This window comes from Chiloscyllium plagiosum, chromosome 10 (genome assembly GCF_004010195.1).
Source record: "Chiloscyllium plagiosum isolate BGI_BamShark_2017 chromosome 10, ASM401019v2, whole genome shotgun sequence".
NCBI lineage: Eukaryota > Metazoa > Chordata > Chondrichthyes > Orectolobiformes > Hemiscylliidae > Chiloscyllium > Chiloscyllium plagiosum.
The window spans coordinates 81,379,593-81,399,500 of NC_057719.1; the positions used below are offsets into that span (position 1 = coordinate 81,379,593).

Here is a 19,908-nt window from a genome sequence, read left to right on the forward strand (position 1 = left end):
TTGATACCCCTAATCAGTCCTTGCCTATCCAAATGCATGTACATCCTGTCCTGCTGATGTCAGGCTGACTAGTCAATAGTTGCCTGGCTTTTCCTTACCACCTTTCTTAAATAGTGGCACCACGTTAGCCAACATCCAGTCTTGTGGCATCTCACCTGTGGCTATAAATGATACAAATACCTCATCAAGGAGGTCTGCAATCACTTCCCTAGCTTCCCACAGAGTTCTAGTTTACACCTGATCAGGTCTTGAGGATTTATCCACTTTTATGAGCTTTACGACCTGCAGCACCACCTCCTCTGTAATATGGACATTTTTCAAGATGTTACCATCTAATTCCCTACATTCTATATGTTCCATGACCTTCTCCACAGTAAGCTCCGATGCAAAATACTTGTTTAGTATCTCCTACAGTTCCACACATAGGCTGCCTTGCTGATCTTTGAGGGTTCCTATTCTCTCCCTAGTTACCCTTTAGTCCTTCACATATTTATAAAATCCTTCTGGATTCTCCTTAACTATTTGCCAAAGCTATCCCACGTCCCCTTTTTGACCTCCTGATTTCCCTGTAAAATATAGTCCTACTGCCTTACTACCCTTCTAAGGATTCACCCAATCTCTGCTGTCTACACCGAACACATGCTTCCATCTCATTCTTAATAAAAACCTCAATTTCTCTAATCATCCAGCATTCCCTACACATATCAGCCTTGCCTTTCACCCTAACAAGAATAAACTGTCCCTGGACTCTCATTACCTCATTTTTGAAGGTTTCTCATTTTCCAGCCATCTGTTTACCTGCGAACATCTACTTCCCCAAGCAACTTTTGAAAGCTCTTGCCTAATACCATCAAAATCAGCCTTCCTCAATTCAGAACTTCAGATTTTAGATCCAGTCTATCCTTTTCCATCACTATTTTAAACTAATAGAATTATGGTTGCTGGGCCCAAAGTGCTCCCCTACTGACACCTTAGTCACCTGCCCTGCCTTATTTCCCAAGAGTAGGTCAAGTTTTGCACCTTCTCTAGTAGGTACATCCACATATTGAATCAAAAAATTTTCTTTTGTACACTTAAATTCCTCTTCATTTAAGCCCATAACTATGGCAGTCCCAGGTTGTGTTTGCAAAGTTAAAATCTGCTACCAATACCATCCTATTACTCTAACAGATGACTGAAATCTCCTTACAAATTTGTTTCTCAATTTCCTGCTGACTATTGTGCGTAGGTGTGTGCGCGCGTGTGTGCACGTGCACGTGCGTGTGCGTGCGTATTTTTTAAACAGTACAATCCCAATAAGGTAATCATCCCTTTATTTTATCAATTCCATCCAAATACCGTCCCTGGATATGTTCCCAGGAGTACCCTAAGTAAATGGGCGGCATGGTGGCACAGTGGTTAGCATTGCTGCCTCACAGCGCCAGAGACCTAGGTTCAATTTCCGCCTCAGGCAACTGTGCACATTCTCCCAGTGTACACGTGGGTTTCCCCCAGGTGCTCCGGTTTCCTCCCACAGTCCAAAAATGTGCAGGTTAGGTGAATTGGCCATGGTAAATTGTCCATAGTGTTAGGTGAAGGGGTAAATGCAGGAGAATGGGTCTGGGTGGGTTGCTCTTCGGAGGTTCGGTGTGGACATGTTAGGCTGAAGGGCCTGTTTCTACACTGAGTAATCTAATCTAATCAAACCCATAACGTTATCAGTTACCAAAAACGCAACTCTCTCTCCTCTCTTGTATCTTGGAACATTACGCCGCCAGTCCTGTTCATCCATGAGCCATGTCTCTGTAATTGCTATGATACCCCAGTCCCATGCTCCTAACAGTGTCCTGGTTCATCTGCCTTCCCTGTTATGCTTCCTGCATTGAAACAAGTGCAGTTTGATGGCAATCTAGCAGTGGTGTCTTCGACATCATATCCTACAGAAAAGCAGAGAATCACTGTCAGGAACTTATGGATTTCAGCATTTAAACTACTTTCTTCAATTCTTTATGTGACACAGACATCACTGAAATTACCAACAGTTATCATTCAACCCTTATTTGTCTGCTGTTTTTCTTATAGGTGATGGGAATTGAAGGTGCTACCAAAGAATCCTTGCAAAATTGCTGCATTACATCTTGTAGAGGGTACTAGTCACCATCTTGTAGAGGGTACTAGCCACGATGCACGAGAGAAGTGAACATTTAAAGGTGGTGAAAGAGGAATCAATCAAACAAGTTGTTTTGTCTTTGATGACAGATTTCTTGAATAATATTAGAGGCACAGGTTTGAGTAGTTAAATGCCTAGTTGCTAGCCATAGAAATTTCCAGTTTCTAACCCATTCCTCCAAACAGCACTCATTTGTCTGATCCACCTTTCTTACTGGTCAATGGTAACTCAAAGGACATTGACAGTGAGGTATTCGACTATGGTAGTCCCCCTGAACATCAGGAAGAGATGCTTTGAAGTTGCTGGCAGTTTTAGAGAAGTAACGACAAAATACTGATCGTTTCACTTTCATTACCAGTACAAAATGTGACATTCCCAGTGCAGTACTGAGTGAATATTATATAGCCACAGGAGCTGTGCTTTGTTTGAGATGTTAATGCTTTTAAGCTGGATCACAGAACCTCAAATCTTTGCAGCAGGAAGCTATTCAGCCAATCATGTCTGTACTAAGTCTAAGTGAACATCATTACCTACTGCAAATTTCTTGCTTTATCCCCATACCTTTACACATTATTTTTTATCTAAATAATCACTCCATACCTGCTGAATGTCTCAATTGATTCTGCCTTTAATATACTTCCAGGCAGGGCATTCAAGACCCCAACTAGTCATTTGTGAAAACTGTTTTTCTTTTTCTTCCTCATCACTTTTAATCTGTACCCTATGGGTCTTGATTCCTTGATGAGTGGGAACAATTTCTCACTCCTTATCTATTTTATTCAGCCCAGTCATGATTGTGATTCTCTCTCTCTCTCAGATCTCCTTTTAGCTATCTTCTCTGCGGAAAAAAAAGTCCCAACTCCTTCTAATTGTCCTCTAACTGAAATTTCTCATCCCTGGTACTGTCGCCCCATTTCCCCCCCTCAGTCAAAGCAAAATGTTCTGAGGCACAGTATAGTTTTACATGCATCTTTATTCCGGGCCCTGGAGGGAGACAGAACAATCGCTTCTGTGCACAGAGACATGAGTTCTCGGTCTTCTCTCGAACAGCAGTTTCTTAGTGAATTATATAGCCACTTTACAGGGAGGAGCATCCAGATACGGCAACATACATATTGAGGGGGTGACAACAGGGATGAAGCCATCTGGCATTATACAATGCATAACTGGCTTCACAATTAATACTTTTCACCTTGTTAACTGACTTTACATACTGAATGCATCCTCATCTTGTTAAATGACTCTACATCATGAATGCTTTTCTACCTTGTTAACCCATTACCCTTGCCTCCAGCATCCCATTGTTAACTGCAAGTTCTTATCTGATCTGAGTCATGCTCAGTTGAACCTCGTTTCACAAAACTCAAAACTTAACTCTTTCCCTACCTGCCCATACCCTATACACATTCTCAGTACCATTCTGATGAATCTCTTCAAAAACCTCACCAATGCATTCACATTCTTTCTCTAACTGTACACAATACTCCAGCTGAGATCTAAGATGTGTCTTATACAAGTTTAAGATCACTTCCCTGTTTGTATACTCTGTGCTCCTATTATTTATTATTAATTTTATTAATTGCTCTTAACCTGTCCTGCCACACATATACAACTCGGTCCCTCTGCTTCTGAGCTCCCTTTAGAATTGTACCTTCCTATCAACTTGCATCACTTCACACTTCCCTACATTAAACCTCATTGTTGTTTACTTGTCCATTCACTCAACCAACTTATGCATTTTCTTTTGTGTTTCTACACTGCCCTCCTCAAAGCTTGCAATTCTTTCAAGTTTTGGGTCATCTGCAAACTTTGAAATCGTTTGCTACACACCAAGATTTTCATCATTAGGGTACACATTAGGAAAACCAAAGGTCCCAATATCAACTCCTGGGAAACTCCACCACAAACCTTCCTTCAGCCAGTAAAATATCTACTGACCACCAAACTCTGGCTAAATAACAGGAAACAAGTTTATGTGCACGTTGACATTGTCTTTCTATACCATGACCTATAACTTTCCTCAAGTTTGTCATGTGGCACCAAAATCTAGTGTCTTTCTGAAATCCACATAGACCATCAACAGCGCTACTCTCAATGAGCCTCTGTTACATCAGAAGTTCCAGCAAGTCAGAAAACACCATTTCCCCTTTAAAAAATTCATGCTGACCCATGCTAATCAACCAACCTGCTCCCACGTAGCTACTAATCCTATCCCAAAGAAAGCTTCCCCACACTAAAGTTAAACAAAGGATGCCATAGTATTCCATTGCACTAGTGCAAAGATAAGCAGAGGAATTCTCTCCACTATCCTGGTCAATACTTATCCCTAAACCCACTAAAGCAGATTATTTTATCATTATAAACAGCCACACAATACTGGAGAAACTCAGCAGTTTGTTTCTCTTTGCACAGATACTATCAGAGTTAAAGTTGAGCTCAGTATAACTTATCACAAGTACTGAAAAGGGTTGGAAAATGGTTATTTATATTCTTTTGACAAAAGTGGAGGAGAAGCGAGGGATGAGAAATAAGGATGCAACATGGAAGTACATTAAAAAGGTGTGAAAGGGAGGAAATGGGTCCTCTTCACCCAGAATTAAGTAAACAAGGCACAGCAATAGAAGGTGGAGTGTGGGATGATTACACGATACTTAGCATCACTCCTCAGATAATGGGACAGTCCATGTTCAAATGCAACAAGACCTGGACAATACCTAGGTTGGGGTTGACAAATAGCAAGTGAAATTTGCGATGCACAATGCCACGCAATAACTATATCCAAGAGTACAGAATATAACCATTGCCCTTTAAACTCCAAAGGCATTAGCACCATTGAATCCCTAGCTATCAGCTTTCTGGGTGGGTTTGCATTGACACAACTGAACTGGATTGGCCATAATAAATACTGCAGCTACAATAGCAGATGAGGGGCTAGGAAGCCTACAGTGTGCAACTCACCTCCTGATCCCAGATCCTGTCTCTCATCTAGTATGCACAATTCAGACGTGTAACACTCCCCACTTACCTGAATGACTGCAGCGCCTTAGTTATCCAGAAGCTGGAAAGCGTCCAGAACAAAGTAACACACTGGATTTGCATCACATCCACAAACATTCACTCTTTCTAACGTCAATGCTCAGTAACAAGTAGTGACTACCACCCACAAGATGCACTGCAGAAATTCAGTAAGACTCTTTGGACAGCATCTGCCAAACCCATGACTACTATCATCTAGAAGGACAAAGTGGTAAGTATATGGGAACACCACAACCTGCAAGTTCCCTCCTAAGCCACTTGCCATGCAGACTTGTAAAATACATGGAATGGATTAACATAAATCACAAAGAGAGAGTTCACTGCTCAAAACTTGTCTGTATGAATTTGTGTGGCTTGAATTTTACTTAAACTGATAACCAAATATAAAAAGAATGAAATATTCTTAAATTATAATGAAGTATTCAAAATGCTGAAGGCATAGCGTAAAGAGCAAATTCCCTCACAAAATGCAGAAATGAAACAAACACAAAGACTTCGAAAAGAAGTTAGATGTACTGCACAGTTGTGTTTCTGCTTAGCTGCCCTTTATGATGCAGGTTCATTTCAGGATTATACACTACGGCCACTGAGTAGAATTGTCCTCTTGCAAAACTTGTTGTGATATTAGAAAAACAATCCTTTGATCAGAATGTCACTATGTTTCATTGCTAGGGAGCACAATGCAAGTCAATATTGATAACTAAAATCGAATTACAAAATTCATCTAAAATCAAATACTTAGCCTCTTAATTTTAACTGAATATGTCTTAAAAAGACAGAAGATAATAAGTAATTTCATTGCATTGTTCAAACATTACAAGCTGCCTATTCTGTCATACACAAAGTTAAACACTTTTCAACAAAGTCCCGGTATACACTTTCTAGTTAAAAGAATTTTATTTCAACCAATCTCTCTTGAACACAGGTTTTCTGACTCAGAAGGTAGAGACACTACCATCAAAGCCCCATAAGTAACTGTAATACAAGATACTAATTTACTAATCAATCTATACAACTGTGGAACGTGGGTCTCCTGGCTCATAGATAGATAAACTATCTCTGCACCACAAGATATCTTTAACCTACCTGTTCAGATATGCTATGACAAGCATGAAAAAGACAAATCTAAATCTTCTTGACCCAGACATAGGGATGCTACATCAAAGCCAGAAGAGCCCTCATTAGATCACATTTTTTGTTTGACTTGATACTTTTAACACCTAGGTATTTAGCATCCAGCAATTAGAAATTAGACACTAATACCATAATACAAATCCAGCAAAATTAGCTTGGATATCTGCTATTCTCAATATAACAAAACAATATAACCAAGGATCAATTTACATTCAGTTGAACAATCAAACATTCAATTCCAAAACCCCAAATTTAAATAAAAACAGTTCATTTCAGCAAGTGATGCAAGGGTCAGGTTTGACTCAGTAATCAATCTTCCTTGATCAAAAGCTTATTATTCACCATTTTCTGTTCATATGGTTATGAAGAACGCCATATTTCCCCCATTGTAAATGTAATCTTACAGCTGGATCTCCTTTTCCCTTCTTGCTACAGCTGCACTAAGATAGTAGGTGGGATACCAATCTAACAAGCTATTTTTCCTGAACAATGTTAAGATTCTTGAGTGTTTGAGCTGCACTGATGCAGTCAAAGGACAGTAATCCATCACTGTCCTACCTTGTTGATTGTGGATGGACTGGAGAGTCTGGAGACTACTTTTGCCATAGACTTCTCAATCTGAACTGCTTGCATGGCTACAATATTTATTTGACTGTTCCAGTTAACATTTATGGTTAATGGAACTACCCAGAATGTTGATAGTAGCATTTAGCAATGGTGATGCCATTGAATATTGAGAGATGATTACATTGTCTTGCTGGAGATGGCCATTGCCTGTCACTTAAGTGGCATGAAACATTCTCTGGTGCCTTTTTTAAAAATTATTTGAGAGAGATCTGTGCATGGCTGAAGCTATCCATCAGCATACCATTTGCTGTGCACAGAGATCTTATCAGCTGCATAGAGAATAAATATTGGTGGCAAATAATATTTGCTCCACAAATTAGGGCGGCACGGTGGCACAGCGGTTAGCACTGCTGCCTCACAGCGCCAGAGACCCGGGTTCAATTCCCACCTCAGGCGACTGACTGTGTGGAGTTTGCACGTTCTCCCCATGTCTGCGTGGGTTTCCTCCCACAGTCCAAAAATGTGCAGGTCAGGCGAGTTGGCCATGCTAAATTGCCCGTAGTGTTAGGTAAGGGGTAAATGTAGGAGTATGGGTGGGTTGCGCTTCGGCGGGTCGGTGTGGACTTGTTTCCACACTGTAATCTAATCTCATCTAATATCAATTCAAGCTTGAATATTATCCAGATCTTGCTGAACATCGACACAGACTGCCTCAGTATGAGGATACACAATTGGTAGTTTGCAATAGTCAGTGAACATCTGACTGCTAATCTTATAATGGAAGAGGAGAACTGCTGAAGCTGCTGATAATGATTGGGCCTAGGACACAAACCTGCAGTAATATCTTGCAACAAAGATGGCTGACGTTCAACAACCATAACCATCTTCATTTGTGCAAAGTGTGATTCTAACCACTGCCTCCAATTGTACTCAGGCTATATGATGCCATGTGATCAAATGTTTCTTAAGGCCAACAGCAATCACTACCCAAGTGTTACAATAGTACTATTGATGATACTTTGTTGTGATGATTGAGAATAGACTGATGAGGCAGTACGCCAAATTGGATTTGACCTATTTGTGGACAGCCTAACTAGGCAATTTTCAGTTCGTAGTTAGCACTACTACTAGGTTAATAGTAGTCACATCTGTACCTAATTGTACTAGTGCTAATTCTAGAACCCTAGTTTTCAAAATGACTGCTGGGATTTTCTACAGGTACATAGTCTTTGTTGCATCCAGTGTCTTCAGCCATTTCTTGATATCATGGAGACAATAAATTGGCTTAAGACTGCCATGTGTTATGCTGGGAACTTCAAAAGATGAAGATCGATAATCCATTCAACATTTTGGCTAGAGGTAACAAATGTTTCTGCCTCTACTTTTGTGATGATTTGCTGGGCTCCCCTGTAATTGAAGATGTGGGTTTATAGAGAATGCTCCATCATTTATGACCAGATATTGCAGACGTACAGAGCTTAGATTTGATTCATTGGTTGTGATGGCTTCACTCAATGCTTTCACCGTTTGGCATGCCAGTGGACCAATGTTGCAGCTAGATCATTTTGACATTGTTTTTAGGTATACATGATATTGCTCCTAGCATGTTCTCCTGCACTCTCCATTAAACCAAGATTGAGCACTTAGTTAGATGGTAATTGCAAAATATTATGCACCAGACCATGATCTGAAGTTCTGCTAATGGTGCACAGTTGACACCCAGTTGAGTTTCTAGATCTGTTCTGAATCAAATATTGAGGCTGTGCACAATACTAGTACCACATAATACAATGGAGAGTATTCTCAGTGTGAAGTTCAGACATTCCATATCCAAGGACTGTTGTGGACAGATGCATCTGCAATATTTTGATGACAAGGTCACATAGGTTTTTTCCCTTTTCCTGGTTTCCTCACCACTTGCTGCAGGCCCAGTCCAGTACATGTGCCCTTCAGGGTTTGGCTAGCTCAATCAATAATGATACTGCCTACTCACTCTTAGGTGACACACAGTGAAGCCCCCCTCAGAGTTTATTCTATTCCTTTGCCAACTTCAGAGCTCTTCCAAGAGGTGTTCAACCTGAAAGAATACTGACTGATAAGGTCAGGGATATCAGTAGTAAGTAATCAGTAGGAGGTTACCATGGTATAAAGACCTGATGCTTTGATATTTCATGAAGCCAGTAGTCAACGTTGAGAACACCCAGCAATTCCCTACCTGTATAACATTGTGCCACCACCATTTGTTGGACTGTCTGGACTTTAACTGTGAAATGTTTTGTTAAATCTGGATAATGAATAATGAAAATCATTACTCTTTTTCAGGCAACAGAATTATCAAAACAAATTGATTTTCCTCGTGGGATTCAACATTGCTTGACAAACATCTCTGTTTTGACTGCTGAGAGTTGCAACTAGCCTGTAATTTTTTTAAAAATCCAAACAAATAGTAAATCCTGGAGAATAAAGTGTTGGTAATCATAAACAATCTTTGGTCAGTGAGGAATTGGTATCTTTTAACAAAGTACATTTATCTAAAAAAAATTGCGCCTCCTCAAGTTTGTCAGCTTGGCTGCATGGTGTGCGCCATGCAGCGCATCTTCCTATTTACCAGCATGCATCTGAAACTAGGAGACAATAGATCATCTGGGATTTATTCACTAATGAGGCAAGAGCATTTAAAAAAAACATGCTTCTCTCAACTTCCAGAGGCATAACATTCAGGCATGATAAACCAACAAATGATTATAACTCCAAAATTGGCAGAATTCTGTGCTTAAAGCATCAGTTGTCTGTGGGCAATACAGAATTCAAATAATTTAAATAATCCTGACCTAACTGGCAATTGCTGACAAAGGAGATACTGTTTTTCTATTTCAGCCACTTTAGTAAACCATTCATCCACTCATGGTTGTTTTGCTAGTATTCAGTTGTTTCTTAATTTCTGTTACTCAGAAACATATGAAGGAATATGGAATGAACAAAAATCCATCAACTTCAGAGGTTCCAACTATTCCAGCAATGTTTCTGGTGAGTCAAAAATACAGAAACTTAATAAGCACAATACAAAGATTTGCTTCGGTATAATGGCTTCATAATAGACTGCAAATATTACAAATTTCAACCCAGTGAAGTATGAAACAAATTGCGTTCTGAGACCTGAATTTCACAGTCACGTTTCTTGGTTACACTGCTACAAAATGGATCATCCTTAAGAGGACTGAAGTGATCATTCACAAAAACAAATGCACAAAAGAATCACATGCACAGTTCATTCAAGAGGTATAGTTAAATATTCACTAGTTTTGAGTGTTTAACTCTATGTTGTAACATTCAACTCAAAAGTTAAATAGTAGTCTCCATCCAAAAAATTTTAAACATGCGCATTAACAGTCAAAAAAAATTATTTTGCAAAGGCCGATCACTGCTAATGTTTGAAGAAAAATGAAACCCAAGAACATCAACCAATATTTTCTTTCTGCTCCAACTGGTGTATCTTATGGCTACTGACTGAACTACTAACTATTTTAAAGTTAGATTAGCACTGAATTTTTTTCTTTTGGTCAGTGGAAAGGAATCCATATTGCTCAATACAGTCACTGTACGAACAAAATGTACCACAGCAGTTTCTATAAATTCTGTCCTCTATTTTGGACTTGCAAGTGCCACTTAAACCCGGCTAAGTGATAAATGTCTTGTGTTCAAGACTTCACGCAGAGTTTGTACAAGTTATCAAGGTCGACACTGAAGAGTACTAAATTGTTCAAAGTACATCTATAAGCACCTATTGCCTGCTCAGGAGATAAAACATTACTTCTGGCATCATTCACCCCTCAGCATTAATACAGTTTAGATTATGCAGTCATTCAATTTGTTTTTTATTTGGCAATACATATTGTATACAAACAGCACTTATCTTTTTAACAAAAGATTCTAGACTTCAATTTATTAACAAACTGCCTCAGAATATCATAAGCATATGAATGGCACTATATAAATGCAAGCTACTTAGGTCTTTAGTGAATTATTGCAGAATACCAAGACATTCAATTAAAATTATCTTCAAAATACTGGCAAGTATGACTACAAAAATGTGACTATTGCACTTGTGGTAAACTGCTGGAACACTATGAGAGGCAGTTACAGATCTGAGCATTACTAAGTGGTAAAAATTGAGTTCCCTGATTTAATTGCCAAGGTGATTTAAAAATAAATATGCAAGTTTGACCAAAAAGTCTGTTATAATCAAAAAGCCTCCTTTCCCAGTCGTAATTCACACTGCATGGTAGCAAAGCAACAGACATTTCTAAGAGGTGTTTACTCTGGACTAAATGTATTTGAAAACATTAATGTACAAGAAAACAGTAAAAAATGAGAAAATGCCCATTAATTGTTCCAATCAGACTACACACCTTGTGCCAGCATTAATTTGCATACTTTCAAATTCCAGTTGGCTCAGCAAAATTAACAGTTAAGAACTGAGCCAATTGACCTAGAAGGTTAGATGTTTGCCTCCAATTTGATCTCAGGTAGCTGGTAATAACACAAAGTGATTGGGTTTCTACCAGTTTTGACAGGCCTCAATTTGGAAAGGGTAGGTGGAAAAGGAATGGTTCCATGGACTAGCTTTAATTTTCTTATTATGTCAGTAAGGAATTTTCCAGAGCTATTTTTAATCCTCATTCTGGTACTTTTTCTTTCCTATCTTTCCTGCGAGAGTACATAGCTGAGAGGGCAGACACGCAGCATGTTGACATTACATTCCAGGCATCGTGAATTGAGCAGAGTCAAAACATCTGGTGCTGGAAAAGCACAGCTGGTCAGGCAGCATCTGAGGAGCAGGAGAGTCAATGTTTTGAGCATGTGCTCTTCATTATGGGAAATAGGCAGGTAAAGACCAGTTTGTTTTCATTTTCAAATTGTGTATTGACTGATATCTGGTGATCCCCAAAGGTGACAATGCCAATATTTGGTTACAATAGCTTTAAGCTACCAATCAGAAATTACAGTAGTGACAATGACAATCAGATATCAGGGAGTAATCAACACTTGAATCATAGTCCAGCAATAAAGTCAATATCTTCAGGAAAAAGTGAAAAGATTAACAGAGAAATCAAGAAAATGAGACTATGGTTTTCTAATCCAGTCTGATTATTCAAAGCATAGCAGAGTAACTGATAAAATTGGACTCCTTATAGTGCGTTTTACAATACTGAACATAGCTTCACACTATTTATGTTTCTTTTACTTCATGGCTGAAATATATGCAGTTATGGGCAGTCACTTCTATCTATTAATACCTCCCAGTCCAGGTGTAGGGGCACTATCACCATGCCACAAGCAGGCCTGACAGTTACTTCCACTTTAATATTCCATGTTGAATGCACTTAGTGTATTGTGACCACTTACACAGCTTTTTTTTCAAATACTACATCTGATGTTAGCAGCAACCAAGTATAAACGTGGAGTTCTGCTCTAACATAATTTTCGGCTGCTGAGAACATCCAATGCACAAAAAGCTAAATAGTTAGTGAACATTTCACAATAATATATTTAAGGCTCATTATATTTCCATTTGGCAATGTTATTCAAGCACTTCTAAATTTATGACAGTGAGAAGGAAATACCCAAGTGTTCAAAGCAACTGTTTAGCACAGATTGTTGACATACTCTCCCCTTCAGCACTGCCTGCTAATTGATAGTACTTTACGTGGATTGTGATTGTGCTTTCTGCATCAGTCACTAACATTTCAATTTGCTCTTTTGCAAATCAACCACTGCAGCATAATATCAGAGTTACAGATCTGAAAATATAACAAAGCTTCAGAAAATATCTTGCAGGAAAAAACATTTGGGCCACAGTTACACTCCAAATCTTTTAAACATTGATCTTCACATGATGAACACAACTACACACCTGGAGTGATCAATTTTACACCGCGTTGATTTGTTTCACTCTGTAAGATTATCTTTAAAAGTTAACAACATCAGTTTGTGGATATTCGTAAACTGACGTTTAGCCCCTGTTATTAAGTTAAATCTGTGTTGCCCAAATTCAACAGGTTCCCAATGAAAAAAAACATGCTTCTGAGAAGGTATTACTGGACCCATTGTTGCGACAAGGATCAAGATTTTAGACATTTGACTGCGGTTGGACTCCAAACGCACGCCGATAAATTCCAATACAATATGACACTTTCAGTCTTCCAGTCAACTCCTCTTCTTACCTATCTTTGTCACTTCTCCCAATCTGCAGCCTTTATCCTACTTTAACTATGTCAGCTGTTTCCCAACTTCTACCTCCTCATTCTCTACCCCCATCCTGCATCCACAACCGCTCTAACCCATTCCTCTGCCAGCCTTACCATACCCTGCCAGCTTTACCTCCGCGGCTCAAACCCATGCCACGCATTGCGCCGTCCCGGCCACGACTCCGCCGTAGGAGCTGCCGCCAGCCCTTTTCCCTTTGCCCGTGCCAGCCCTCCTGCCCGCTGCCAGCGTCAACAGGAGCTGCAAGCGCCCGCCCGCCCCGCTTTGGTTTCGCCAGCCTTGCCCGGAGACGACTCCGCTTTGTACCTGGGTATGCAGCTGGGCGATGAGCCGTCTATCTCCCAGGTGGCGAAGAGGTTCATCGGCACCGGCTTGTTGAGACCGGACGAGCCGGTGAAGCTGAGTCTCCCTTTCTCGGCCATGCTGAGTGTGTCAGTGCCCGATGTGCATGCTGTGTGAGTACCGCTATCCGATCCGTCCCCCTCTCCCTCTCTCTCTCTGACACAGACGCCGCTACGGCTGCTCCACTGCGGCACTGGGACAACCCACCGGAAACTACGTCACGGACCGGGCACGCGCTGACGTCGCCTCCCCGCCGCCTCGTGCACAACCGTCGTCCCGATTCGAAGCAGATGAGCGGCTCGAGCTTCCATTCTCCTGCCCCCAGTGCAACCCACTCCAAATGCCTGCCGCGTTGCAACTGTCACCCCTCCATGGGAATCCGCCCCTATCAGTTGGTGCCCACTCTCTCACCTCCGAGATCTCAGACAGGGTAATGCAAGGTAGGAACCTTCCAGCAAGTATTTAGAGGAGCACTCAAAGCGATCGCTCCCTCACTCCACATACGCTGCTGAGTTTCTCCAGCAAAGTCAAATCGTATCAGTCGAAGTATCTGCGAGCCAAGTGCTGCAAAGTGAGATTGGAACAGATAAATGACCACGATGGCCTGAAGGGCCTCTTTCCGAGTTCTAAAATTTCTATGGCTGCCTGCCAGACACATGAGGACATCATCTCAGTCGAAAATCCCCAGTGTAGTTGTAACTGGGGGGTTGCTACACTGCTGGGACAAAGTGCTCCCTACTTGCTCAGGGATGGTGTAAAAGATCCCAGGACGCTATTTGGGAAAGAAGCAGTATCATGAGAAGAGATATATTGAAATGGCACATAATCTGGTTACTTTTTGTGGGCTCTAGCTTTACGTAGGTGCAGGAAGCAAGGATTTAAATTCTTGGATCGCTGGGGTATGTTTTGCGGTAGGGATAAATTATACAAGAGGCATGGGTTGCACCTTAATAGGTGGGGGACCAGCATTTTGGCAGGCAGGTTGCCACTGCAGCACGTGTGTTTAAACTAAGTAGTGGGGAGGGGAGGGGACAAACTTGAAATTTAAGAAGATTGTTGAAGGGAAAGTGAGAATAAGAGAAGTTAGGAGACACAACAGAATCAATGGAGCAGAAAACTCAAGAAGGGATCATACAGTATGGATCAGTGGTGCTGGAAGAGCACCTGATGAAGGGCTTTTGCCTGAAACGTCGATTTTGCTGCTCGTCGGATGCTGCCTGAATTGCTGTGCTCTTCCAGCACCACTGATCCAGAATCTGGTTTCCAGCATCTGCAGTCATTGTTTTTACCTCTTTTTACATCATACAGTATGGTCAAGTGAAATAGGGATTGATAGGAAGGGTGAGGGGAGTAACAAATTAGGAATATTATATATGAATGCACGAAGCATAAGAAATAAGGTGGATGAGCTTGAGGCTCAGTTGGAAATTGGCAGATACGATGTTGTGGGGATAACTGAGACATGGCTTCAAGTAGACAGGGCCTAGGAAATGAATATTCAAGGCTATTCGTGCTATTGAAAGGACAGACTGACAGGCAGGTGGGTGGGGTGGCCCTGTTGGTGAGGAATGATATTCAGTTCCTTGCGCGGGAGACATAGAATCAGAAGATGTGGAGTCTGTATGGATAGAACTGAGAAATTCTAAGGGTAGAAAGACCCTAACGGGAGTTATCTACAGGCCCCCAAACAGTAGTCTAGACGTTGGGTGCAAGATGAATAAGGAGTTGAAATTAGTCTGTCACAAAGGTATTACTACAGTTGTTATGGGGAATTTCAACATGCAGGTCGACTGGGAGAATCAGGATGGTATTGGATCCCAAGAAAGGGAGTTTGTGGAGTGCCTTCGAGATGGATTCTTAGAACAGCTTGTACTGGAACCTACCAGGGAGAAAGCAATTCTGGATCTGGTGTTGTGCAATGAACTGGATTTGATCAGCGACCTCAAAGTAAAGGAGCCATTATGAGGTAGTGACCATAATATGATAAGTTTTAATCTGCAATTTGAGAGGGAGAAGGAAGAATCGGAACTGTCGGCATTGCAGTTGAACAAAAGAAACTGTGGAGCTATGAGGGAGGAGCTGGCCAAAGTTCAATGGTTCAATACCCTAGCAGGGATGGCAATGGGACAACAATGGCAGGTATGTCTGGATATAATACAGAAGGTGCAGGATCAGTTCATTCCAAAGAGGAAGAAAGATCCCAAAGGGAGGCAGGGGCGGCCATGGCTGACAAGTGAAGTTAAGCACTGTATAAAGATAAAAGAAAAGTATAATGTAGCAAAGATGAGCGGGAAGCAGGAGGACTGGGAAACTTTTAAAGAGCAACAGAGGATAACTAAAAAGGCAATACATGGAGAAAAAATGAGGTACGAAGGCAAACTGGCCAAAAAATATAAAGGAGGATAATAAAAGCTTTTTTAGGTATGTGAAAAGAAAAAAAAATGATTAAGACTAAAATTGGGCCCTTGAAGACAGAAATGGGTGAATTTATTATGGGGAACAAGGAAATAGCAGAAGAGTTGAATAGGTACTTTGGATCTGTCTTTATTGGGGAAGACACAATCAATCTCCCAGATGTAATAGTGGCTGAAGGACCTAGGGTAATGGATGAACTGAAAGGAATTTATGTTAGGCAAGAACTGGTGTTGGATAGACTGTTAGGTCTGAGGCTGATAAGTCCCCGGGACATGATGGTCTGCATCCCAGGGTACTTAAGGATGTGGCTCTAGAAATCGTGGCTCTAGTAATCATTTTCCAATGTTCTATCAATTCAGGATCAATTCCTGCGGATTGGAGGGTGGTTGATGTTGTCCCACTTTTCAAGAAGGGAGGGAGAGAGATAAAACAGGGAATTATAGACTGCTTAGCCTGACGTCAGTGTTGGGAAATATGCTGGATGCAATTATAAAGGATTAAATTATTTGGATAGCAGTAACAGGATAGGTCAGAGTCAGCACGGATTTACGAAGGGGAAATCATGCTTGACTAATCTTCTGGAAGTTTTTGAGGATGTAGCTATGAAGATGAACAAAGGAGAGCCAGTGGATGTAGTGTATCTGGACTTTCATAAAGCCTTTGATAAAGTCCCACATTGGAGGTTAGTGAGCAAAATTAGGGCACATGGTATTGGGGGAAAAGTACTGACTTGGATTGAAAATTGGCTGACTGACAGGAAGCAAAGCGTAGTGATAAACGGATCCCTTTCGGAATGGCAGGTGGCGACCAGTGGGGTACCACAAGATTCAGTGCTGGGACTGCAGCTGTTAACAATATACATTAATGATATAGATGAAGGCATTAAAAGTAATATAAGAAAATTTGCTGATGACAAAATTGGGTGGCAGGGTGAAATGTGAGGAGGATGCTATGAGAATACAGGTGACCTGGACAGGCTAGGTGAGTGGATGGATGCATGGCAGAAGCAGTTTAATGTGGATAAATGTGTGGTTATCCACTTTGGTGGCAAGAACGGGAAGGCAGATTACTATCTAAATGAAGTCAAGTTAGGTAAAAGGGAAGTACAACGAGATCTAGGTGATCTTGTGCATCAGTCAATGAAAGTAAGCATGCAGGTACAGCAGGCAGTGAAGAAAGTTAATGGCATGCTGGCCTTCATAATAAGAGGAATTGAGTATCGGAGCAAAGAGGTCCTTCTGCAGCTGTACAGCTGGTGAGACCACACCTGGAGTATTGTGTGCAGTTTTGGTCTCCAAAATTGAGGATGGACATTCTGGCTATTGAGGGAGTGCAGCGTAGATTCACGAGGTCAATTCCCAGAATGGCGGGATATCATATTGAGTTTTGAGAAGATTTGTAGCTCAGGTTGAGGTTCTGGATGTAGGTTTGCTCGCTGAGCTGGAAAGTTCATTTCCAAGTGTTTCGTCACCCTACTGGGTAACATCTTCAGCGGGCCTTCAGGCGAAGCACTTGATAATTCCTGCTTTCTATTCATATGTTTGGGTTTCTTTGGGTTGGTGATGTCATTTCCTGTGGTGACATCATTTCATGTGGTGATGCCATTTCCTATTCTTTTTCTCAGGGGGTGGTAGATGGGATCTAACTCGATGTGTTTGTTGATAGAGTTCCGGTTGGAATGCCATGCTTCGAGGAATTCCCGTGCATGTCTCTGTTTGGCTTGTCCTAGAATGGATGTGTTGTCCCAGTTGAAGTGGTGTCCTTGCTCATCTGCATGTAAGGATACTAGTAAAAGAGGATCATGTTGTTTTGTGGCTAGTTGATGTTCATGTATCCTGGTGGCTAGTTATCTGCCTGTTTGTCCAATGTCATGTTTGCTACAGTCCTTGCACAGTAAATTTGTAAATAACATTAGTTTTGCTTGTTGTCTGTATGGGGTCTTTTAAGTTCATTAGCTGCTATTCTAGTGTGTTGGTGGGTTTGTGTAGCTGCTGTCTTAGTGTGTTGATGAGTTTGTGGGCTACCATGATGCCAAAAGGTCTGAGGAGTCTGGCAGTCATTTTTGAGATGTATTTGATGTGTTCAAAAAGAATGGGTACCCAATGAACATGGTCCGCAGATTTCTCAGCAAAAACACCCAAACAAGCAGACAAAATAGGTCCAGACAAGCCAAGCAGAGAGATGCACAAGAATTCCTAGAAGCATGGCATTCCAACCGGAACTCTATCAACAAACAAATTGAGTTAGACCCCATCTACCACCCCCTGAGAAAAATAACCAGAAATGACATCACTGCAGGAAAAGACGTCACCACAGGAAATGACATCACCAACCCAAAGAAACTCAAACGTATAAATAGAAAGCAGGAATTATCAATAGTGCTTCACCTGGAGGCCCACTGAAGATGTTACCTATTAGGGTGACGAAACATCTGGAAATGAACATTCCAGCTCAGCAAACAAACCTACATCTAGGCACTATCGTATGTTGAAAGATTGGAGTGACTAGGCTTGTATACACTTGAGTATAGAAGGATGAGAGGGGATCTGATTGAGACGTATATGATTATTAAAGGATTGGACAGTCTGGTGGTAGAAAGCATGTTTCCGCTGATGGGTGAATCCAGAACCAGAGGACACAGTTTAAAAATAAGGTGTAGGCTATTTAGAACAGAGTTACGGAGCAGTTGAGGAGAAACTTCTTGAGTGGTGGATACATGGAATGCTCTGCCCCAGAATGCAGTGGAGGCCAAGTATCTGGATATGTTCAAGAAAGAACTGGATAGAGCTCTTAAAGATAGTGGAAACAAGGGTTGTGGGGATAAGGCAGGAACAGGATACTGATTGTGAATGATCAGTCATGATCATAATGAATGGTCATGCTGGCTCAAAGGGCCAAATGGCCTACTCCTGCACCTATTGTCTATTACAATTTGGTTGTTGTAGAAGCCCTACAAAGATTGTGGATAAATGCTAAATGAATGTGATTTTTTTGGAACTATACTATTTCAAGGAAGTCTTTTAATTTGATCATTATAAATGAATCAGAAAATTACAAGTGGAGTATGCTCAAGCAACAGTGACCATAGAACTGTGAGATTTGACATGATCTGAGATCCAGAAATATCAAGAGTTGGGTATAATCTTAAACAGTTCTGCTTCAAGGAAATGAAAGAAGAATTGAGCAAGTTGATTGGTGAAGAAGAGTCATATCAGACTTGAAACATGCACTGTTTCTCTGTCCACGGATGCTACCAGATTGTCTGAGTTTTTGTTTTAATTCCAGATTTCTAGTGTCTGTGTATTTTACTTTTATTAAATTGACTGTGTGAAGGACTGTTCGCAATATTTATGAAGAGAACAGGTATAAGGCATTTATAGGCAAAAATGTTAAGCCTAAAACAAATATAACTTGACCAATAAAGGATTAACAAATAAAAACAAAATTATAAGGTAAAAAAGGTCATGCATTTCCTGCAGTAAGTAAAGCAAAGACCCATTGAAATGAATATAGGAATATACAAATACATTTCCAAAGTTAAAGAAAAGAGATAGGAGAAAAAGCATGGATACAGAACATAATTCAGAAACTTTCAACATTATCTTTAACTGTAAAAAGGAAGAGAAAAGCTGAAAATCTTAAAAGAAGCTAACTGGATTAACATAATTTCTAATAAAAATACATTTTCAAAGAATTCATCAGGGAAGGCATGAGCTACTTCCTAGGAGAAGTTGAGGACTACAGATGCTGGAGACCAGAGTTGAAAAATGTGGTGCTGGAAAAGCACAGCAAGCCAGGCAGCATCCAAGGAGCAGGAGATTGGACATTTCGGGCATAAGCCCTTCTTCAGGAATGAGGCTGGTGTGCCAAGCGGGCTGAGATAAAGATAGGGGGGAGGGAATTTGGGGGAGGGGCGCTGGGAATACGATAAGTGGAAGGAGGTGAGGATGAGGGTGATAGGCCGGAGAGGGGGTGGGGGCGGAGAGGTTGGGAAGAAG

At 41.0% G+C, this 19,908-nt stretch overlaps 1 protein-coding gene across 6 annotated transcripts in view; it reads right to left on the bottom strand.

The window, feature by feature from the left end:
• The window catches only part of pacs2 (phosphofurin acidic cluster sorting protein 2), a 282,143-nt gene extending 268,495 nt beyond the window's left edge, over positions 1–13,648 (bottom strand). For all 6 annotated transcript variants that reach the window (XM_043698194.1, XM_043698193.1, XM_043698192.1 and 3 more), the window contains exon 1: positions 13,460–13,648. In XM_043698194.1, the coding sequence (XP_043554129.1) occupies positions 13,460–13,575 (116 nt within the window). In that variant the 5' untranslated portion in view covers positions 13,576–13,648. The remainder of the gene's footprint in view (positions 1–13,459) is intronic.
• Positions 13,649–19,908: the final 6,260 nt, after the last annotated feature.